The sequence below is a fragment of the Sinohyriopsis cumingii genome, chromosome 16, assembly GCF_028554795.1.
Source record: "Sinohyriopsis cumingii isolate HCF-2022 chromosome 16, ASM2855479v2, whole genome shotgun sequence".
Taxonomy (NCBI): Eukaryota; Metazoa; Mollusca; class Bivalvia; order Unionida; family Unionidae; genus Sinohyriopsis; species Sinohyriopsis cumingii.
The window spans coordinates 32,179,984-32,205,389 of NC_142976.1; the positions used below are offsets into that span (position 1 = coordinate 32,179,984).

Genomic DNA, 25,406 nt, shown 5'->3' on the forward strand with positions numbered 1-25,406 from the left:
GTCTTACCCTTTATAGCAACAACGGTGTGCGATTACTCTCTAGCAACTATCTTACCCTTTATAGCAACAACGGTGTACGATTATAAACGACTAAACCTACGCCGGTAGACGATTCCTAACGGTTTAACCGTTAAAGAGATCTGACTTGTATAACTCTTGTACTCTTGGATCGCTACGAGATCTGAAGACATCTACTTTCTAGTACAATGTTCGAGATTGTTTAAATTTGACATGACAGTTTATTTCAGAGACAGAAAATGAAAACAAAAACAACGAGGACGACGATAAAATGCATCAACTGAATGTGGATTTATTGTTTATCAGCTGGACAAAATAAGACTTTACGCATCCTAGAGCTTAGTATTCATCCGCCCATCAGCGTAGTGTTAACGCCTTCAGATTTGTGAATGAAGGTGCTCATATTTTATAAATTGCTGCAAATAATAATAATAATAATAATAATAATAAATATAATAATAATAAAAGTAATAATAATAATAATAATAATAAACATAATGATAATAATGACTGTCGCATCAACAATAGATTGATACGACGACAAAAAGATGATCAATGAAGAATAACATTAAATTATATATGGTATATGTGTTTTTTCCATGCCCATACGGGTCAGAATAATGTAAGTAAAAGTGAGGAATATAACAACGAAGGCAATAGTTGCGTAACATATTTTCGTTCGTGTCGCTCATAACGAAACAGAGAAGGTATTCACTTGGAATTACTTATAGTTATCCTGGCCAGGAGCTGTTTAATAGTGCGATGGTTTGTTGTGTTAAGGAACAAAAATGGCAAGGACTGGGTATATGGAAAAACGGTATGAGAATATATATAGATACTATTTATAGTAAAACAGAATAGGGTCTTTCTGGGGTTGTGTAATCGACATCTATGTAGTTTTCTAGCATGGACTTAAGAACACGGAAATTTGACGTCAGATAGTCATTATCTCTCTCTCTCTCTCTCTCTCTCTCTCTCTATATATATATATATATATATATATATATATATATATATATATCTTGTACACTTCCATTCCCCTTGCTCTGCTGGTCGAATGCAACTATTCTTACTCATCCTTATGTAGAATGATGCAAATGTACACATATGATACTGTTATAATAACATAAATTCAAAGTTCTGTATTATGGTATAAAATTAAAGTCAGTTATTCAACATTGATTTGTAAAACGTCAAATTTCTGGTGCACTTTCAGGAAAGAAAATTGTAGCTATTTTAATAATATGGTTAGTTGATCAGAAAATAAAGAGATCATTACTTTCCTTTAGATACTATTTATATTAAAACAGAATAGGGTCTTTCTGGGGTTGTGTAATCAACATCTATGTAGTTTTCTAGCATGGACTTAAGAACACGGAAATTTGACATCAGATAGTCATTCTCTCTCTCTCTCTCTCTCTCTCTCTCTCTCTCTCTCTCTCTATATATATATATATATATATATATATATATATATATATATATATATATATATATATATATTGTACACTTCCATTCCCCTTGCTCTGCTGGTAGAAAGCAACTATTCTTACTTATCTTTATGTAGAATGATGCAAATGTACACATATGATATTGTTATAATAACATAAATTCAAAGTTCTTTATTATGGTATAAATAAAAGTCAGTTATTCACCATTGATTTGTAAAACGTCAAATTTCTGGTGCACTTTCAGGAAAGAAAATTGTAGCAATTTTAATAATATATATAATAATAATATATATAATAATAATAATTGATCAGAAAATAAAGAGATCATTTAGTTTCCTTTTTGTTTAAGAAACAAGCCACCTCTGTTGTACCACTTATTCATTGCGTTTCAGTGATTGAATCCAAGGATATTATTCTTTGCAAGCGAAAATTCATGTCTCAAAACTGTAATTACTAAGTATATTATTAACCAAACAGTCCACTATGCCCAAATACTAACCTATCATTATGTCTATTACTAATAACCACTATGTATATTGCTAACTAAGAACTACGTCTAATACTCTATGTGATTTAGATTTTTAACGTGGCTTTAATAAAAAAAATTATGTTATATCGCTACGATGTCTGGGGTGGCAGTTTATAGCGATGTCTAGTACTGGGGCATCATGCCGCAGACATGTAGCGTCATGTCCCACCCAGTCACATTATGCTGACCCCATGTCAGCCAGTCCTAACATTACCCTCTTAATGATGTGCGCCTAGCGAGGCAACTGTTCGTACCATTTGTATAAGTCTTTTGGTGTGACTCGGCCGGGGTTCGAGCTAGCGAGATCCCGCATCCGTAGCGGACGCTCTAACCACTAGGCCACCAGAGCGGTTCGTTTAATACTGACCAATCACTATGGATATTACTAACCAATCACTATGTCTATTACTAACAAATCATTATGTCGGTTATTAACTGATAAATATGTATATTACTAACAATCAACCATGCCTATTACTTACCAATAATTCTGTCTATTACTAACCAATCACTATGTCTATCACTAACCAATCACTATATCTATCACTAACCAATAACTACGTCTGATACTGCCAATCACTATGTATATTCCTAACCAATCGCTATGTCTATTAACAACCTACCAGTCTACTATTTCTATTACCAACTCGTCACTATGTATATTCCTAACCAATCGCTATGTCTACTAACAACCTACCAGTCTACTATTTCTATTACCAACCCGTCACTACGTATATTACTAACCTCAGTGTCTATATTACTAACCATCCACTGTATTTGTTACTCACAGATCATAAAGCCATTTAATAATGAATCACTATGTTTGTTACTAACCAATTAGTGAGCTGTGTCAAACACTAACCATAAACTGTATATATTACTAACTAGTGACTTTGTATTTCACTAACCATTCCGTCCGCAATGTATATTACTAACCAATCACTGTCTATTACTAGTCAATCACACGTCTATTAGTAACCGATCAGTCTACTATGTATATTACTAACAAATCACTATGTTTATTGCTAACCAATAACTACATTTATTACTAACCAACCAGTCCACACTTCATAGGTAAATATCAGACTAATCGGATGTTCCATGTCTGTATACGGACAACTGGGCAGACCGTATTCTTCTGTTATAAATCAATAGTATGTCTGACGCAGTGTCTTCATCACTACGTGCGAAATTTATTTTGAATTCCATACATTATGACTAATAGACCATGTTAATAGGCTAATAGACCATGCTTATCGTTCTGTTATGTAATACAAACATACTAATACCCTACTTGTTGTCGCATTCGGTTTTAATTAGATGACTTATATAGCTTCTATTTATGACTTTGATGATTTAAACCTATGACTTGGTTGATTTAAAACAATGACATGCATGATTTAAAACGATGGTATCAGTGATCTATACTTTTGACTTGTATGATTTATAACAAAGGCATGTATGATTTATACCTATGACTTGTATGATCTATACATAAGACTTGTATGAATTATACCTATGACTTGTATGATTTATACCTATGACTTGTATGATTTATACCTTTGGCTTCTAGGATTTATACCTAAGACTTGTACGAGTTATATCTATCCCTTATATGATTTATACCTATGGCTTGTATGACTTATATTTTTGGCTTGTATGATTTATACCTACGGCTTGTACGATTTATACCTATGGCTTGTACGATTTATACCTGCTCGCTACTCGCACCTGTGTTATTTATTGTTGAAAATATTATATGGAACCAATCGTGTCAACTAGACTGCCAAAGTCAAAAACGTGTTATTTCCCTTCAGTTCTGGATATGTCTGGCTAAATCAAGATATTGGAGACCACCCCACCCCGAATTTTCTCACTATCTTCGCAAAGAATTAGGGATACGGCATTCCGAATCTGGCAAAGCAATTATGATAAATTCACATACATATTTGTTTTATAGCATGTACAAAACTGAATTATAACCGGAACAAATCTTTAATGCTGACTATCATATCCATTTAGGAAGATACTTGCTCAATTCAGACACTCAGCGCACATGTTGAAAGTAGAGACAGGCAGGCATAGTTAATAAGACTGAGAGAAATAATAGATGCTGTGAATTATACCGGAAAAAATGTCTGTTTGGTAGGATATGAATTCCATTGCCTTTGTCTATATCGATTATAATACAAATACTTGAATGAAGTTTATTATCTCTATTCCCTCTGCAGGAAACGTTTATCCGTCATGAGTCATATAAAATATTAATTATAAGAAATATTTCTTGCTTTATTAACTGGGCTTTCATACGAATGGCGAATGTTACACATAGTGGCAGTAACACCTTAACAATATCATACACTGATTCTTGATATGACATTCTATACGTAAACTCATGTTGAAAACCACATTTAATTCCTGTACACCATGGTGTACGCTACATTTATCAGCTACTTCAAGCCAAAAAAATACACCAATTTGAATCAGCTACTTTAAGCCTACAAGGTACCCCAATTTGAATAAACTACTTTAAGCCTACAAGATACAGCAATTTCAATAAACTACTTTAAGCATGCAAGAATCACCAGTTTGAATCAGCTACTTTAAGCCTAAAAATTACACTAATTCCAGTCAGCTACTTTAAGCCTACAAGATACATCAATTCGGATCAGCTACGTGAAGACTGCAAGATACACCAGATCGAATCAGCTACCTTAAGCCTACAAGATACACCAATTCGAATCAGCTACCTTTCATCGATATCAATGTGTATACATTACACACCGGGTTTAAAACTTAAGTTCAGAAATCTCCGTAAAAAATTTGAAAAATGGGGGGGGACTTCCAATTCCGAAAACCAAAGCAAATAAAACATTTGATGAACATTAACATTAGTGTGTTTCCATGCATTCCTTGTACACTGGTAGATACACTAACCTTGAAACTGTGTTATAGTCGACAGCCTTAAGAAAATGACAAATAAAACCGATACAAAATGGAACTTTCTCGTGAGTATATAACACTTACATGAACCCAGTAACTCTCCCATTCTTTTACTGATACTCTACGGTCCACTGCAACGAAATTTATACAGTAACAGTCAGATACTTCTAATTGCAAGTTCATATATCTTTATCTTTTTTCTGTTTCTCGTGGTATATGCCTACTTATCATTCTGTATCTAGATTACTCATATTATCTACCTTTTGATCAATCCAAAAATATCTATCTATCTATCTATCTATCTATATATCTATCTATCTATATATGCATAACAGTGGTACTAGATTCTTAAACTTTCGACACGTAATGGATAAGCTGAAAGTATATGTCTTTCCATTCATCTCTCTCTCTCTTTCTCTCTCTCTCACACACACACACACACACACACACACACACACACACACACACACACACACAAACATATACCATAAAAAACCTCATAAAAATAAGAACAAGGATCCTGTACAGTCGTTATAAGTAGTGAATATATTGAGAGAAGTGGATCAGAGTACAGTTTAAAATGTTGTTGTTATAGGCTATACATGGCGGCCAGTATTAATGGTGGAGAAAGAACCCGGGAAAACCCCCGGAAAGAACCACCGACCCACGAGAAGCTACTGGCAAGCTTTCTCACATACCCACATTGGCTGAATCCGAGACTCGAATCCACGCAGACAGAGATGATATAGCTGTGATGTATATACGCATTGTAAAACAAGTGCGAACAGAAACAAGATCGTAATCCAGCTCTGTCAATATATGTACTACTTATACAACATAGATAACTTAAAATTGTATCTTAAATGAAATTTTTTAAATTCTATTTATTTATATTCGTTTCACTCTTTCTCATTAATTGAATAGAATATAACTGTTAAAAAACAACGCACTATCAACGTCCATCATGCTGAACAAATTGTCAAAGTCGTGCTCATCTAGATGGTGATCGCTGTCCACATCGTAATCATCGTAAAGTGCATGGGAGAGGTCATGTAGAGTCGGGGTATGAGTATTGACGTAGGACGTGTACTCGTGGCGTGTCACTCTGCCGTCATCTGCGTTGAAAAAAGTACAATAGAAAAACGGTTTTATGTATCTGCATGTAGCAAAATGGATTATGTCTTACAAAAAGCAAATTCAGTGAATTTTCGTCCCTTCATCCCTTTCCATGGTATAAGGTCACAAAATTTCACAGTAATGAAATCTGACTACAGTATTTATGAAAGATCTGGAATATCAACGGACAACAGTTTTATTGCACTATCTCAAGAATATTTAAAAAAGTTTCCATCAAAGTTATTATTTAAGGAAACATTGTCTGCTTGTTTCAAATGTTTTAAAAATGTAAAAGTTACCCTAGACTGCTTTGATGTAGTTGTTTGGTTACCTAGAAACTTTATGGAACAAGGTAACATGTACTCTGTTTATAAAAACCATGCTACACTAAAATGCATTGTAGGAATTTCACCGACAGGAACAATAACGTTTTGTCAGAAGTCTATGACGATAGCATTTCGGTCAAGGATAATTTTGTTAAAACTGGACTGGCAGATTTACTTGAGCCAGGTGAGTTAGTGATTACGAACAGAGAGGTTTTGATTAAAGATGTTTTAATGTCTGGCAGAATTGATTCCACCTTTTCTTATAAGATTAGATGAATTGACACCTCAAGAAGAATTCATGACCAGGAGCATTGCTCGTGTCTTATTCAAGCTGAAAGAGCATCTGATCGACTGAAAAGTTTTAAGGTTACATGTACTCCTCTCTCTTCTTGTAAATCAAAATTATTCGCGAATATTTATGCATAGCATGTTATTTTCTAATTGATAAACACGTTTATTTTGTCATCGGTTTTAAAGTTTCTTGTGTGTAGATGTGTATAAGAATTAAAAGAACATAACGTTATTATATTGAAATGATACATGTAGATTAACCCTTCAAATTGCTCTAAGAACATGAATTAAATCTACATATTCAGTATCGATTAATTAAAGATATATAATCATTTGAACTACCTCATCACATTTATATTTCGTTTATATATCTTGTATATATATATTAATGTGTGTGTGTGTGTGTGTGTGTGTGTGTGTGTGTGTGTGTGTAGCATCCTGTCACGATTGGTTGCAAGTTGCTGTACACACTGGATATTTCCTATTCTTGAAGGCTGTGAGATAAAAACAGCAATCAAAATGTTCCGTACCAACTGTTCTGTAAATCCTTGCATATCTTATATTATCAAAAACCTTATTTTCTTATGAATTTCCATAAAGATGAACATCATACAGCAAACTATGCATCAACACACTATACACAAAAGAAAGTCATTTTAAAAGTGTTCATTCAATATTTGTTTTAGTATGCTTTTATAATCCCAGTTTCTCAATTAATACCAGAAGTTAAATTTAAAATCTGTGGTACCAATATAAAACGAAACAATTGTATTTTGCATAGTCAATGTTTCAAATCCTAAATCTGAAAATATGCCATGGGATCCTCATGTCAATATATTCTGGCATAATACTCCGTGGGATTCTCATTTTATAATATTCTATCATAATACTCCGAGGGATTCTCATTTCAGTATATTATGTTGTAATACTCCGTGGGATTCTTATTTCAATATATTCCGGCATCAGAATATTATGATGACATTTTATCAGTTTTGAACTTTAATATTTTCCAAATTCAACATCTGGAAATATTCTTTTTAAAATCATTCCTTTTGAGGACCAAATGACAAAGACTCGAAATTCTATATCATAAAGTGCAGTCTGCATTTCTGGTAATAATATAGCGTATGTACCTGGTAGTAATACTACATCTGTACCTGGTAGTAATAGTACATATGTATCTGGTAGTAATATTGCATCTGTACCTGGTAGTAATACTGCATATGTACCTTGTAATAATACTGCGTATGTACCTGGTAGTAATACTGCATATGTACCTTGTAATAATACTGCATATGTACCTGGTAGTAATACTACATCTGTACCTGTTAGTAAAACTGCATATGTACCTTGTAGTAATACTGCATATGTACCTGGTAGTAATACTACATCTGTACCTGGTAGTAATACTGCATATGTACCTTGTAGTAATACTGCATATGTACCTGGTAGTAATACTACATCTGTACCTGGTAGTAATACTGCATATGTACCTTGTAGTAATATTGCATCTGTACCTGGTAGTAATACTACATATGTACCTGGTAGCAATACTACATATGTACCTGGTAGTAATACTACATATGTACCTGGTAGTAATACTACATCTGTACCTGGTAGTAATACTACATCTGTACCTGGTAGTAATACTGCATATGTACCTTGTAGTAATACTGCGTATGTACCTGGTAGTAATATTGCATATGTACCTTGTAGTAATACTACATATGTACCTGGTAGTAATACTACATCTGTAACTGTAGTAATAGTACATATGTACCTTGTAGTAATACTGCGTATGTACCTGGTAGTAATATTGCATCTGTACCTGGTAGTGTTACTATATCTGTACCTGGTAGTAATACTACATCTGTACCTGGTAGTATTACTACATATGTACCTGGTAGTATTGCTACATCTTTACCTAGTAGTAATATTTACGTGATTTCTTTATGAATGGCCCGCTATTCACAACTTTTGAAGAAGGTTTGTATACTTTATTTGCATTAAGGTCATTTACATATAATCGGTCTTTTTCTGCTAAAAATAGCTGACACTTAATTTCAACTACACCTATTACGTTAAAGTTTCGATCATAGACAAGGCCATCAGGAGTACATCCAAGTTTCGATCATAGACAAGACCATCAGGACTACATCCAGGTTTCTATCGTAGACAAGGTCATCAGGTCTACAAGTTCTGGATTGACCCAAAATCCACTTTCTTCTACCGTAAAATCAGATCCAGTATTTTCAGCCATGTATTCTTGAAAAGTGGATATGTGGAGTTTGAGGAATCTGAAGCTGGTCAGGAGTGGTAAAGAAAAATAGACTGACAGCCGGGGATGGGGGGGGGGGGATTTTTCTCGCCGTTCTTTGGAATTTCCAGTAAATAAAAATAGACTGAGAGCTGGGTGTGTATATATGGAGTTTGATAAATCTGAAATTGGTTGGGCGTGATAAAAAATGTAGTCGGAGATATGACCTTGGATATGTGGAGTTTGAGAAATCTGAAACTGGTCAGTAGTGGCAAATAACAATAGACATACAGTTGGGTGTGTTTATGAGGATTTGAGAAACCTGAAATAGGTCAGAGTGATAAAAAAGCAAAATACTGACAGCTATGGGTGGATATGTGGATTTTGAAAAATCTGAAATTGGGCAGGAGTGTTAAATAACAATATACTGACAGCTGGGTGTGTATATGTGGATTTTGAGAAATCTTAAATCGGTCATGAGTGGTAAAACAACAAGAGACTGACAGCTGGGTGTGTATGTATGGAAAATGAAAAATCTGAAATTGGGCAGTAATGCTAAATAACAATAGAATGACAAGTGGGAGTGTATATGTGGACTTTGAGACATCTGAAATGGTCAATAATGCAGTGAGGGCAGTACATTAACAGATCTGAACGCGTCATTTATCATCGTATCGATCTGTCCAAGGTACGAGTTTTATAGGCTGCTCCAACTAGTCAAATATGTAATATATCCTTCTTAAACACAAATTTAGTATCTTTATCTTACATAAAATCTCATGATTAAATAATTCATGTCGATTTAAAAAATTACAAAACCAAGAAAGTTCTGTGAATATTTTTGTGATTTTCCCCGCTCACTGTAGTGAGGTTCCCCACAAGTATACCACGATAAAATCTGCATGTGACCTCTGCTACAGAGCTGTATAGTTACAAGATGGACATGGGAATTTTCATGTACATGTCTCAAAGTACATTAGAGTCAAAGTATAGAAAAGAAATTGACCAGCGATCTTAATGTTTAATATAATGTTTGACTGATTCATGAGGTGGCATCAATTATAGTTTTACCTTGGTTCATTCCTTAACCTCGGGTAATGTTTAGGAGTTAAAGCGTAAACACTAGCAACCATAAAATATACTTTTATAACCTTGACCTTGAAGATAGGTATGCAAATTTCAAAATGATCTATAATGTCTTAAAATGAAAAAGAAAGTATGGAAGAAAATAATGGTCATCCATAAATATACCTAAATATTAAAGGGCCAATATATCAAAAGCAGAATGAAAACTGTGATGGAAAATTCGATATTGAATCGTGACCTTGAACTGAATGATAGGACCGCGAGTATTTTGAATTGTGACTTTGATCTTTATGATAGGATTGCCAGTATAGTAAACAACATGCCTTCTCGTGATATATAAGCATACCAAGTTTTCAATACGTGGTTTCAAAACCTGATGAAATTAAAGACTGGAATAAAAGGGAACTATTTGATCGCGTGATCACAAAAGTTATAAAGTTATAGGCTGGAATGGAAGTGGGATATTTCATCCCGTCATCTCCAAAAGGTATGAAGCTATAGACTGGAATGGAAGTGGGCTATTAGGTTGTGGCTTTGACCTTAAAGATATGTTCCTCTTAACTAGTATAAAACATATTTTTATTATGAAAATGTATGAAAAGTTGTATTCTTTCATTTCAAATAAAAGTAACGTCATAGAGCGGAATAGTAGGTGTAAAAGAAAATTATGAGGTGTGCAACACGCCGTCTAATGATCATATAAAAGTATTCTATATCTTATTCCGAAATTTCAAACCTCTAAAGTTATAGAATTCCATGAAAAAAGTGTAAAATATTACGCTGTGACCTTGACACTCAAGATGGAACTAATTACGTGGGGTATGTGACACGCTTATTAATTTCGAATCATATAAGTACCAAACTTCGTCTCTTTGTCTCAAAATTGTTATAAAGTTTTTGTGTGGAAAATCATGACCTTGACATTAGAATAGGTTAAAGTTACTGAGTGGAAACCGAGACGTAACAGACAGACTGCAGTGAGGATGAATGAAAACTCTGATTAAATATCAATTGCTTTTCGCGAAAAGACGGGGGACAAGAAACTGACAGGTATCACCTCGGATGCTTGATTGTAAAAGCAAAAATTACTCACGGTTGATGTCGCAAACAGTGAAGCTTCTGTGCAGCTCGTCGAATGTAAAGAAACCATCCTGATTGTAGTCATACCCCCTGAACATCAATAAGGCGGTTGCATTGTATGGCTTCAAATTTAATCTGAAAGAAAATTAAGAGAATTATATTATCTTAAAGTAAAAATCGAAATATTGCGAACATATTGTGTAAACCACAATCACATAATCTAGATACTGGCTAGCTACACTGATATGGTATACACCACAATCACATAATCTAGATACTGGCTAACTACACTGATATGGTATACACGGCAATCACATAATCTAGATACTGGCTAACTACACTGATATGGTGTACACCACAATCACATAATCTAGATACTGGCTAACTTCAATGATATGGTATACACCACAATCATATAATCTACATACTAGCTAGCTGCAGTCATATGGTAGAAACCACAATCACATAATCTTGATTCTGGCTAAATACAGTGATATGGTATACACCACAATCACATGATCTACATAATGGCTAGCTAGTGTGATATGGCATACAACTGAATCACATAATCTAGATACTGGCTAGCTACAGTGATATCGTGATATGACGGGATGAAATATCTCACTTCCATTCCAGCCTATACCTGTATAACTTTTGTGATCACGCGATCAAATAGTTCCCTTTTATTCCAGTCTTTAATTTCATCAGGTTTTGAAACCACGTAATGAAAACTTGGTATGCTTATATATCACGAGAAGGCATGTTGTTTACTATACTGGCAATCCTATCATAAAGATCAAAGTCACAATTCAAAATACTGGCGGTCCTATAATTCAGTTCAAGGTCAATATCGAATTTTCCATCACAGTTTTCATTCTGCTTTTGATATATTGGCCCTTTAATATTTAGGTATATTTATGGATGACCATTATTTTCTTCCATACTTTCTTTTTCATTTTAAGACATTATAGATCATTTTGAAATTTGCATACCTATCTTCAAGGTCAAGGTTATAAAAGTATATTTTATGGTTGCTAGTGTTTACGCTTTAACTCCTAAACATTACCCGAGGTTAAGGAATGAACCAAGGTAAAACTATAATTGATGCCACCTCATGAATCAGTCGAACATTATATTAAACATTAAGATCGCTGGTCAATTTCTTTTCTATACTTTGACTCTAATGTACTTTGAGACATGTACATGAAAATTCCCATGTCCATCTTGTAACTATACAGCTCTGTAGCAGAGGTCACATGCAGATTTTATCGTGGTATACTTGTGGGGAACCTCACTACAGTGAGCGGGGAAAATCACAAAAATATTCACAGAACTTTCTTGGTTTTGCAATTTTTTAAATCGACATGAATTATTTAATCATGAGATTATATGTAAGGTAAAGATACTAAATTTGTGTTTAAGAAGGATATATTACATATTTGACTAGTTGGAGCAGCCTATAAAACTTGTACCTTGGACAGATCGATACGATGATAAATGACGCGTTCATATCTGTTAATGTATTGCTCTCACTGCATTATTGACCATTTCAGATGTCTCAAAGTCCACATATACACTCCCACTTGTCATTCTATTGTTATTTAGCATTACTGCCCAATTTCAGATTTTTCATTTTCCATACATACACACCCAGCTGTCAGTCTCTTGTTGTTTTACCACTCATGACCGATTTAAGATTTCTCAAAATCCACATATACACACCCAGCTGTCAGTATATTGTTATTTAACACTCCTGCCCAATTTCAGATTTTTCAAAATCCACATATCCACCCATAGCTGTCAGTATTTTGCTTTTTTATCACTCTGACCTATTTCAGGTTTCTCAAATCCTCATAAACACACCCAACTGTATGTCTATTGTCATTTGCCACTACTGACCAGTTTCAGATTTCTCAAACTCCACATATCCAAGGTCAGATCTTCGACTATATTTTGTATCACGCCCAAACAATTTCAGATTTATCAAGCTCCATATATAGACACCCAGCTCTCAGTCTATTTTTATTTACTGGAAATTCCAAAGAACGGCGAGAAAAATCCCCCCCCCCCACATCCCCGGCTGTCAGTCTATTTTTCTTTACCACTCCTGACCAGCTTCAGATTCCTCAAACTCCACATATCCACTTTTCAAGAATACATGGCTGAAAACACTGGATCTGATTTTACGGTAGAAGAAAGTGGATTTTGGGTCAATCCAGAACTTGTAGACCTGATGACCTTGTCTACGATAGAAACCTGGATGTAGTCCTGATGGTCTTGTCTATGATCGAAACTTGGATGTACTCCTGATGGCCTTGTCTATCATCGAAACTTTAGCGTAATAGGTGTAGTCGAAATTAAGTATCACCTATTTTTAGCAGAAAAAGACCCATTATATGTAAATGACCTTAATGCAAATAAAGTATACAACCTTTCTTCAAAAATTGTGAATAACGGGCCATTCATAAAGAAATCATGTAAATATAACTACTAGGTAAAGATGTAGTAATACTACCAGGTACTGATGTAGTATTACTACCAGGTATATATGCAATATTACTACCAGGTACATATGTAGTATTACTACCAGGTACATATGTAGTATTACTACCAGGTACAGATGTAGTATTACTGCCAGGTACAGATGTAGTATTACTACCAGGTATATATGTAGTATTACAACCAGGTATATATGTAGTATTACTACCAGGTACAGATGTAGTATTACTACCAGGTACAGATGTAGTATTACTACCAGGTACAGATGTAGTATTACTACCAGGTATATCTGTAGTATTACTACCAGGTACAGATGTAGTATTACTACCAGGTACAGATGTAGTATTACTACCAGGTACAGATGCAGTATTACTACCAGGTACATATGTAGTATTACTACCAGGTACATATGTAGTATTACAACCAGGTACAGATGTACTATTACTACCAGATACAGTTGTATTATTACTACCAGGTACAGTTGTACTATTACTACCAGGTACAGATGTAGTATTACTACCAGGTATATATGTAGTATTACTACCAGGTACAGATGTAGTATTACTAATAGGTACAGATGTAGTATTACCACCAGGTACAGATGTAGTATTACTACCAGGTACAGATGTAGTATTACTACCAGGTACATATGTAGTATTACTACCAGGTACATATGTAGTATTACTACAAGGTATATATGCAATATTACTACCAGGTATAGATGTAGTATTACTACCAGGTACAGATGTAGTATTACTACCAGGTACAGATGTAATATTACTACCAGGTACATACGCAGTATTACTACAAGGTACATATGCAATATTACTACCAGGTACAGATGTAGTATTACTACCAGGTACAGATGTAGTATTACTACCAGGTACAGATGTAGTATTACTACCATGTACTGATGTAGTATTACTACCAGGTACAGATGTAGTATTACTATCAGGTATATATGTAGTATTACTACCAGGTATATATACAATATTACTACCAGGTATATATACAATATTACTACCAGGTACAGATGTAGTATTATTACTAGGTATATATGCAGTATTACTACCAGGTACAGATGTAGTATTACTACCAGGTACAGATGTAGTATTACTACCAGGTACAGATGTAGTATTACTACCATGTACTGATGTAGTATTACTACCAGGTACAGATGTAGTATTACTATCAGGTATATATGTAGTATTACTACCAGGTATATATACAATATTACTACCAGGTATATATACAATATTACTACCAGGTACAGATGTAGTATTACTACCAGGTACAGATGTAGTATTACTACAAGGTACAGATGTAGTATTACTACCAGGTACAGATGTAGTATTACTACCAGGTGCAGATGTAAAATTACTACCAGGTACAGATGTAGTATTACTACCAGGTATATATGTAGTATTACTACCAGGTATATATGCAATATTACTACCAGGTATATATGCAATATTACTACCAGGTACAGATGTAGTATTACTACCAGGTACAGATGTAGTATTACTACCAGGTATATATGTAGTATTGCTACCAGGTACAGATGTAGCATTACTACCAGGTACAGATGTAGTATTACTACTAGGTATATATGCATTATTACTACCAGGTAGATATGTAGCATTACTGCCAGGTACATATGTAGTATTACTACCAGGTACAGATGTAGTATTACTACCAGGTACAGATGTAGTATTACTACCAGGTACATATGTAGTATTACTACCAGGTACATATGTAGTATTACTACCAGGTACAGATGTAGTATTACTACCAGGTATATATGTAGTATTACTACCAGGTAGAGATGTAGTATTAATACCAGGTACAGATGTAGTATTACTACCAGGTACAGATGTAGTATTACTACCAGGTACAGATGTAGTATTACTACCAGGTACATACGCTATATTATTACCAGAAATGCAGACTGCACTTTATGATATAGAATTTCGAGTCTTTGTCATTTGGTCCTCAAAAGGAATGATTTTAAAAAGAATATTTCCAGATGTTGAATTTGGAAAATATTAAAGTTCAAAACTGATAAAATGTCATCATAATATTCTGATGCCGGAATATATTGAAATAAGAATCCCACGGAGTATTACAACATAATATACTGAAATGAGAATCCCTCGGAGTATTATGATAGAATATTATAAAATGAGAATCCCACGGAGTATTATGCCAGAATATATTGACATGAGGATCCCATGGCATATTTTCAGATTTAGGATTTGAAACATTGACTATGCAAAATACAATTGTTTCGTTTTATATTGGTACCACAGATTTTAAATTTAACTTCTGGTATTAATTGAGAAACTGGGATTATAAAAGCATACTAAAACAAATATTGAATGAACACTTTTAAAATGACTTTCTTTTGTGTATAGTGTGTTGATGCATAGTTTGCTGTATGATGTTCATCTTTATGGAAATTCATAAGAAAATAAGGTTTTTGATAATATAAGATATGCAAGGATTTACAGAACAGTTGGTACGGAACATTTTGATTGCTGTTTTTATCTCACAGCCTTCAAGAATAGGAAATATCCAGTGTGTACAGCAACTTGCAACCAATCGTGACAGGATGCTACACACACACACACACACACACACACACACACACACACACACACACACATTAATATATATATACAAGATATATAAACGAAATATAAATGTGATGAGGTAGTTCAAATGATTATATATCTTTAATTAAGCGATACTGAATATGTAGATTTAATTCATGTTCTTAGAGCAATTTGAAGGGTTAATCTACATGTATCATTTCAATATAATAACGTTATGTTCTTTTAATTCTTATACACATCTACACACAAGAAACTTTAAAACCGATGACAAAATAAACGTGTTTATCAATTAGAAAATAACATGCTATGCATAAATATTCGCGAATAATTTTGATTTACAAGAAGAGAGAGGAGTACATGTAACCTTAAAACTTTTCAGTCGATCAGATGCTCTTTCAGCTTGAATAAGACACGAGCAATGCTCCTGGTCATGAATTCTTCTTGAGGTGTCAATTCATCTAATCTTATAAGAAAAGGTGGAATCAATTCTGCCAGACATTAAAACATCTTTAATCAAAACCTCTCTGTTCGTAATCACTAACTCACCTGGCTCAAGTAAATCTGCCAGTCCAGTTTTAACAAAATTATCCTTGACCGAAATGCTATCGTCATAGACTTCTGACAAAACGTTATTGTTCCTGTCGGTGAAATTCCTACAATGCATTTTAGTGTAGCATGGTTTTTATAAACAGAGTACATGTTACCTTGTTCCATAAAGTTTCTAGGTAACCAAACAACTACATCAAAGCAGTCTAGGGTAACTTTTACATTTTTAAAACATTTGAAACAAGCAGACAATGTTTCCTTAAATAATAACTTTGATGGAAACTTTTTTAAATATTCTTGAGATAGTGCAATAAAACTGTTGTCCGTTGATATTCCAGATCTTTCATAAATACTGTAGTCAGATTTCATTACTGTGAAATTTTGTGACCTTATACCATGGAAAGGGATGAAGGGACGAAAATTCACTGAATTTGCTTTTTGTAAGACATAATCCATTTTGCTACATGCAGATACATAAAACCGTTTTTCTATTGTACTTTTTTCAACGCAGATGACGGCAGAGTGACACGCCACGAGTACACGTCCTACGTCAATACTCATACCCCGACTCTACATGACCTCTCCCATGCACTTTACGATGATTACGATGTGGACAGCGATCACCATCTAGATGAGCACGACTTTGACAATTTGTTCAGCATGATGGACGTTGATAGTGCGTTGTTTTTTAACAGTTATATTCTATTCAATTAATGAGAAAGAGTGAAACGAATATAAATAAATAGAATTTAAAAAATTTCATTTAAGATACAATTTTAAGTTATCTATGTTGTATAAGTAGTACATATATTGACAGAGCTGGATTACGATCTTGTTTCTGTTCGCACTTGTTTTACAATGCGTATATACATCACAGCTATATCATCTCTGTCTGCGTGGATTCGAGTCTCGGATTCAGCCAATGTGGGTATGTGAGAAAGCTTGCCAGTAGCTTCTCGTGGGTCGGTGGTTCTTTCCGGGGGTTTTCCCGGGTTCTTTCTCCACCATTAATACTGGCCGCCATGTATAGCCTATAACAACAACATTTTAAACTGTACTCTGATCCACTTCTCTCAATATATTCACTACTTATAACGACTGTACAGGAACCTTGTTCTTATTTTTATGAGGTTTTTATGGTGTATGTTTGTGTGTATGTGTGTGTGTGTGTGTGTGTGTGAGAGAGAGAGAGAGATGAATGGAAAGACATATACTTTCAGCTTATCCATTATGTGTCGAAAGTTTAAAAATCTAGTACCACTGTTGTGCATAGATAAATAGATAAGTAGATAATTTTGGATTGATCAAAAGGTAGATAATATGAGTAATCTACATACAGAATGATAAATAGGCATATACCATGAAAGACAGAAAAAAAATAAAGATATATGAACTTGCAATTAGAAGTATCTGACTGTTACTGTATAAATTTCGTTGCAGTGGACCGTAGAGTATCAGTAAAAGAATGGGAGAGTTACTGGGTTCATGTAAGTGTTATATACTCACGAGAAAGTTCCATTTTGTATCGGTTTTATTTGTCATTTTCTTAAGGCTGTCGACTATAGCACAGTTTCAAGGTTAATGTATCTACCAGTGTACAAGGAATGCATGGAAACACACTAATGTTAATGTTCATCAAATGTTTTATTTGCTTTGGCTTTCGGAATTGGAAGTCGTCCCCCCCCCATTTTTCAAATTTTTTACGGAGATTTCTGAACTTAAGTTTTAAACCCGGTGTGTAATGTATAAACATTGATATCGATGAAAGGTAGCTGATTCGAATTGGTGTATCTTGTAGGCTTAAGGTAGCTGATTCGATCTGGTGTATCTTGCAGTCTTCACGTAGCTGATCCAAATTGATGTATCTTGTAGGCTTAAAGTAACTGATTGGAATTAGTGTAATTTTTAGGCTTAAAGTAGCTGATTCAAATTGGTGTATCTTGCATGCTTAAAGTAGTTTATTCAAATTGGTGTATCTTGTAGGTTTAAAGTAGTTTATTCAAATTGGTGTATCTTGTAGGCTTAAAGTAGCTGATTCAAATTGGTGTATTTTTTTGGCTTGAAGTAGCTGATAAATGTAGCGTACACCATGGTGTACAGGCATTAAATGTGGTGTTCAACATGAGTTTACGTATAGAATGTCATATCAAGAATCAGTGTATGATATTGCTAAGGTGTTACAGCCACTATGTGTAACATTCGCCATTCGTATGAAATATCAAAGTTCGTCTCACACGAAAAGCCCAGTTAATAAAGCAAGAAATATTTTTTATAATTAATATTTTATATGACTCATGACGGATAAACGTTTCCTGCAGACGGAATAGAGATAATAACTTCATTCAAATATTTGTATTATAATCGATATAGACAAAGGCAATGGAATTCATATCCTACCAAACAGACATTTTTTCCCGGTATAATTCACAGTATCTATTATTTCTCTCAGTCTTATTAACTATGCCTGCCTGTCTCTACTTTCAACATGTGCGCTGAGTGTCTGAATTGAGCAAGTATCTTCCTAAATTTATATGATAGTCAGCATTAAAGATTTGTTCCGGTTATAATTCAGTTTTGTACATAATATAAAACAAACATGTATGTGAATTTGTCATAATTGCTTTGCCAGATTCGGAATGCCGTATCCCTAATTCTTTGCGAAGATAGTGAGAAAATTCTGGGTGGGGTGGTCTCCAATATCTTGATTTAGCCAGACATACCCAGAACTGAAGGGAAATAACACGTTTTTGACTTTGGCAGTCTAGTTGACACGATTGGTGCCATATAATATTTTCAACAATAAATAACACAGGTGCGAGTAGCGAGCAGGTATAAATCGTACAAGCCATAGGTATAAATCGTACAAGCCGTAGGTATAAATCATACAAGCCAAAAATATAAGTCATACAAGCCATAGGTATAAATCATACAAGCCATAGGTATAAATCATATAAGGGATAGATATAACTCGTACAAGTCTTAGGTATAAATCCTAGAAGCCAAAGGTATAAATCATACAAGTCATAGGTATAAATCATACAAGTCATAGGTATAAATCATACAAGTCTTATGTATAGATCATACAAGTCATAGGTATAAATCATACATGCCTTTGTTATAAATCATACAAGTCAAAAGTATAGATCACTGATACCATCGTTTTAAATCATGCATGTCATTGTTTTAAATCAACCAAGTCATAGGTTTAAATCATCAAAGTCATAAATAGAAGCAATATAAGTCATCTAATTAAAACCGAATGCGACAACAAGTAGGGTATTAGTATGTTTTTCTTACATAACATACAGATAAGCATGGTCTATTAGCCTATTAACATGGTCTATTAGTCATAATGTATGGAACTCAAAATAAATTTCGTACGTAGTGATGAAGACACTGCATCATACATAATATTGATTTACAACAGAAGAATACGGTCTGCCCAGTTGTCCGTATACAGACATGGAAAATCCGATTAGTCTGATATTTACCTATGAAGTGTGGACTGGTTGGTTAGTAATAAATGTAGTTATTGGTTAGCAATAAACATTGTGATTTGTTAGTAATATACATAGTAGACTGATCGGTTACTAATAGACGTGGTGATTGACTAGTAATAGACAGTGATTGGTTAGTAAACTACATTGTGGACGGAATGGTTTGTGAAATACATAGTCACTAGTTAGTAATATACATAATTTATGGTTAGTGTTTGACACAGCTCACTAACTGGTTAGTAACAAACATAGTGATTCATTATTAAATGGCCTTATGATCTGTGAGTAACAAATACAGTGGATGGTTAGTAATATAGACACTGAGGTTAGTAATATACGTAGTGACGGGTTGGTAATAGAAATAGTAGACTGGTAGGTTGTTAGTAGACATAGCGATTGGTTAGGAATATACATAGTGACGGGTTGGTAATAGAAATAGTAGACTGGTAGGTTGTTAATAGACATAGCGATTGGTTAGGAATATACATAGTGATTGGCAGTATCAGACGTAGTTATTGGTTAGTGATAGATATAGTGATTGGTTAGTGATAGACATAGTGATTGGTTAGTAATAGACAGAATTATTGGTAAGTAATAGGCATGGTTGATTGTTAGTAATATACATATTTATTAGTTAATAACCGACATAATGATTTGTTAGTAATAGACATAGTGATTGGTTAGTAATATATATAGTGATTGGTCAGTATTAAACGAACCGCTCTGGTGGCCTAGTGGTTAGAGCGTCCGCTACGGATGCGGGATCTCGCTAGCTCGAACCCCGGCCGAGTCACACCAAAAGACTTATACAAATGGTACGAACAGTTGCCTCGCTAGGCGCACATCATTAAGAGGGTAATGTTAGGACTGGCTGACATGGGGTCAGCATAATGTGACTGGGTGGGACATGACGCTACATGTCTGCGGCATGATGCCCCAGTACTAGACATCGCTATAAACTGCCACCCCAGACATCGTAGCGATATAACATAATTTTTTTTATTAAAGCCACGTTAAAAATCTAAATCACATAGAGTATTAGACGTAGTTCTTAGTTAGCAATATACATAGTGGTTATTAGTAATAGACATAATGATAGGTTAGTATTTGGGCATAGTGGACTGTTTGGTTAATAATATACTTAGTAATTACAGTTTTGAGACATGAATTTTCGCTTGCAAAGAATAATATCCTTGGATTCAATCACTGAAACGCAATGAATAAGTGGTACAACAGAGGTGGCTTGTTTCTTAAACAAAAAGGAAACTAAATGATCTCTTTATTTTCTGATCAATTATTATTATTATATATATTATTATTACATATATTATTAAAATAGCTACAATTTTCTTTCCTGAAAGTGCACCAGAAATTTGACGTTTTACAAATCAATGGTGAATAACTGACTTTTATTTTATATCATAATAAAGAACTTTGAATTTATGTTATTATAACAGTATCATATGTGTACATTTGCATCATTCTACATAAAGATAAGTAAGAATAGTTGCTTTCTACCAGCAGAGCAAGGGGAATGGAAGTGTACAATATATATATATATATATATATATATATATATATATATATATATATATATATATATATAGAGAGAGAGAGAGAGAGAGAGAGAGAGAGAGAGAGAGAGTGACTATCTGATGTCAAATTTCCGTGTTCTTAAGTCCATGCTAGAAAACTACATAGATGTTGATTACACAACCCCAGAAAGACCCTATTCTGTTTTACTATAAATAGTATCTATATATATTCTCATACTGTTTTTCCATATACCCAGTCCTTGCCATTTTTGTTCCTTAACACAACAAACCATCGCACTATTAAACAGCTCCTGGCCAGGATAACGATAAGTAATTCCAAGTGAATACCTTCTCTGTTTCGTTATGAGCGACACGAACGAAAATATGTTACACAACTATTGCCTTCGTTGTTATATTCCTCACTTTTGCTTACATTACTCTGACCCGTATGGGCAAGGAAAAAACACATATACAATATATAATTTAATGTTATTCTTCATTGATCATCTTTTTGTCGTCGTATCAATCTATTGTTGATGCTGCTGTCATTATTATTATTACTATTATTATTATTATTTGCAGCAATTTATAAAATATGAGCACATTCATTCATAAGTCTGAAGGCGTTAACACTACGCTGATGGGCGAATGAATACTAAGACTGTGGAATCCGCTGTTGTCTTGTCCAACTGATAAACAAGAAATCCACATTCAGCCTGATGCATTTTATCGTCGTCCTCGTTTTTTATTTTTTCTGTCTCTGAAATAAACTGTGATGTAAAATTAAAGCAGTCTCGAACATTGTACCAGAAGGCAGATGTCTTCAGATCTCGCAGCGATCCGAGAGTACAAGAGTTATTCAAGTTAGGTCTTTATAACGATTAAACCGTTAGGAGTCGTCTACCGGCGTAGGTTCAGTCGTTTATAATCGTACACCGTTGTTGCTATAAAGGGTAAGCTAGTTGCTAGAGAGTCCGCGACATCTATTAGCCATTGAACATACCTTGATAACAACGTTGAGTTTCCTACAGAAATTTAAGAACTTGTGAATCTTTGAAGAGTGGTAGCCAGACACAAGAACAAGATATCTAATTCACCGAGCCATGTTATGCTTGCAATATAACTTATTATCCATAACGTGGTAGAAATGATATATATATATATATATATATATATATATATATATATATATATATATATATATATATATATATATATATATATATACACACTGTATTTGTGGATGGCTTCAGGCAATTTTGAGAAAACACTAACATCTTCTTAAAATATTTTATTTATCATCAATATTTAGTAAGTTACAAGACTGTCTTGTTTGAATGAATCATCAATATTTAGTTAACAGTCTGTCTTATTTATATGAATCGTCAGTATTTAGTTAGTTACAAGAATGTCTTGTATGAATCACCAATAGTTAGGTCGTTAACAGTTTGTCTTATTTGAAATAATCGTCGATTTTTAAATTGTATAATAATAAATAAGAATAGTTGCATTCTACCAGCAGAGCAAGGGGAACGGAATTATACAATACGCAAGTTCCTGGTTCGCTGTGATCGGGATTCGTAAACTTTTCGTGTTCTTAAGTCCATGCTAGAAAACTACCTAAATGTCGATCACACAACCCAAGAAAGACCCCATTCTATTTTACTATAAATAGTATCTATATATATTCTCATACTGTTTGATTCCATATACCCAGTCCTTGCCATTTTCGGTCCTTAACACAACAAAGCATCGCTCTATTAAACAGCTCCTGACCAGGATAGCTATAAGTAATTCCAAGTGAATACCTTCTCTGTTTAGTTCTCTGCGACACGAACGAAAATATGTTACACAACTATTGCCTTCGTTGTTATATTCATCGTTTTTTGCTTATATTGTTCTGACCCGTATGGGCATGGAAAAAACATATATGCCACATGTAATTTAATGTTATTCTTTATTGATCATCTTTCTCGTCGTATCAATCTATTGTTGATGCGACAGTCATTATTATCATTAGATTTATTATTATTATTATTATTATTATTATTATTATTATTATTATTTGCAGCAATTTATAAAATATGAGAACCTTCATTCACAAATCTGAAGGCGTTAACACTACACTGATGGGCGGATGAATACTAAGACTCTAGGATGCGTAAAGTCTTGTTTTGTCCAACTGATAAACAATAAATCCACATTCAGTTGATGCATTTTATCGTCGTCCTCGTTGTTTTTGTTTTCATTTTCTGTCTCTGAAATAAACTGTGATGTCAAATTAAAACAATCTCGAACATTGTACTAGAAAGTAGATGTCTTCATATCTCGTAGCGATCCAAGAGTACAAGAGTTATACAAGTCAGATCTCTTTAACGGTTAAACCGTTAGGAATCGTCTACCGGCGTAGTTTCAGTCGTTTATAATCGTATACCGTTGTTGCTATAAAGGGTAAGATAGTTGCAAGAGAGCAATCGCACACTGTTGTTACTATAAAGGGTAAGATAGTTGCTAGAGACTCTACGACAGCTATTAGCCATTAAACATACATTGATAACAACTTTGAGTTGCCTATAGAAATTTAAGAACTTGTGAATCTTTGAAGAGTGCTAGTCAGACACAAGAACAAAATATATAAATCACCGAGTCATGTTATGTTTGCAATATAACTTATTCTTTATAAAATGGAGTATATATATATATATATATATATATATATATATATATATTCTGTTTGCGGATGGCTAAAACTCCTTTTTTCTCCAACTTCGTTTCAGGCAATTTAAAGAAAACACTAACATCCTCTTAAAATATTTTATTTAATCGTCAGTATTTAATTAGTTACAAGACTGTTTAGTTTGAATGAATCATCAATTTTTAGTTAACAGCCTGTCTTATTTATATGAATTGTCAGTATTTAGTTAGTCACAAGAATGTCTTGTGTGAATGAATCGTCAATATTTAGTTCGTTAGCAGAATGCCTTATTTGAATGAATCATCGATATTTAAATTGTTAATATACAGCCTTATTTGAATGAATCATCAATATCTAGTTAGTTAGCATGGTGTCTTATTTATATGAATCGTCGTCAGTATTTAATTAGTTAACATACTGTCTTGTTTCTGATGAGACCTGGATCAGTTAAGACAATTCCAATGATCTGTGCCACAACACCGTGTTATCAGTTTTGTGAAACACAATGTTCTCAGCATTGAATAAGAGCAGTATATAGTCAGAGATGGGTGACGCTTTTGTAAATAAATAAATAAAAAATAAAAAAAAACTCCACTGTGTTTGTGAATGGCTAACGCAACCCGTCTCTTTCAAACTTCGATTAGACAATTTTGAGAAATTAATAGCATTCTCTTTATGCTTCCCGATAAGGTCACTAGCATGCAATGTTCTGCCAGTTTAACTGGACCATGGGCAACCTGGCCGTTTCTCTTATGCGATCACCAAAATTTACCATTTTTAACAAGGCACACTGAAGCAAAGTCAACTTGTAAAAAAAATATATAGATACCAAAAGCAAGCTTTATTTGCGTTCTGTTTACGTATGTAATTTTCGTAAAAGCATCTTAAGATTCAATTAATTTATTTCAACTTCCAAACACCA

General features: G+C 33.9%; 1 protein-coding gene and 1 long non-coding RNA gene across 3 annotated transcripts; one reads left to right on the top strand and one right to left on the bottom strand.

Moving 5' to 3' along the window:
* Window positions 1-298: 298 nt before the first annotated feature.
* Window positions 299-12,320, bottom strand: LOC149780161 (uncharacterized). Its single transcript, XM_089936179.1, has 5 exons — window positions 12,271-12,320; window positions 11,107-11,232; window positions 5,892-6,097; window positions 5,026-5,072; window positions 299-434 (listed from the first exon to the last, which is right to left on the bottom strand). The coding sequence occupies exons 1-5, from the start codon at window positions 12,318-12,320 to the stop codon at window positions 396-398; spliced, it is 468 nt and encodes a 155-aa protein (XP_089792305.1). The 3' UTR covers window positions 299-395.
* A 4,800-nt stretch (window positions 12,321-17,120) lies between these two features.
* On the top strand, window positions 17,121-24,016 carry LOC149780162 (uncharacterized). 2 transcript variants are annotated; one of them, XR_016414882.1, is made up of 3 exons: window positions 17,121-17,433; window positions 18,198-18,244; window positions 23,861-24,016. It is a non-coding gene; the product is annotated as an uncharacterized LOC149780162 (long non-coding RNA). The 2 variants fall into 2 exon arrangements; XR_016414881.1 differs by lacking the exon at window positions 23,861-24,016 and adding an exon at window positions 22,372-22,392.
* The last annotated feature ends 1,390 nt before the right edge of the window (window positions 24,017-25,406 follow it).

Bases quoted from the DNA above. Each gene is read 5' to 3' on its own strand.
- LOC149780161 (XM_089936179.1), bottom strand. From the start codon at position 12,320: ATGGACATGGGAATTTTCATGTACATGTCTCAAAGTACATTAGAGTCA. The intron at 6,098-11,106 runs GTAATTTTTGCT...TGCTACATGCAG, and splicing joins GTTTGCGACATCAACCGTGA to ATACATAAAACCGTTTTTCT. The intron at 435-5,025 runs GTAAGTGTTATA...TATTATTTGCAG, and splicing joins GGGAGAGTTACTGGGTTCAT to CAATTTATAAAATATGAGCA.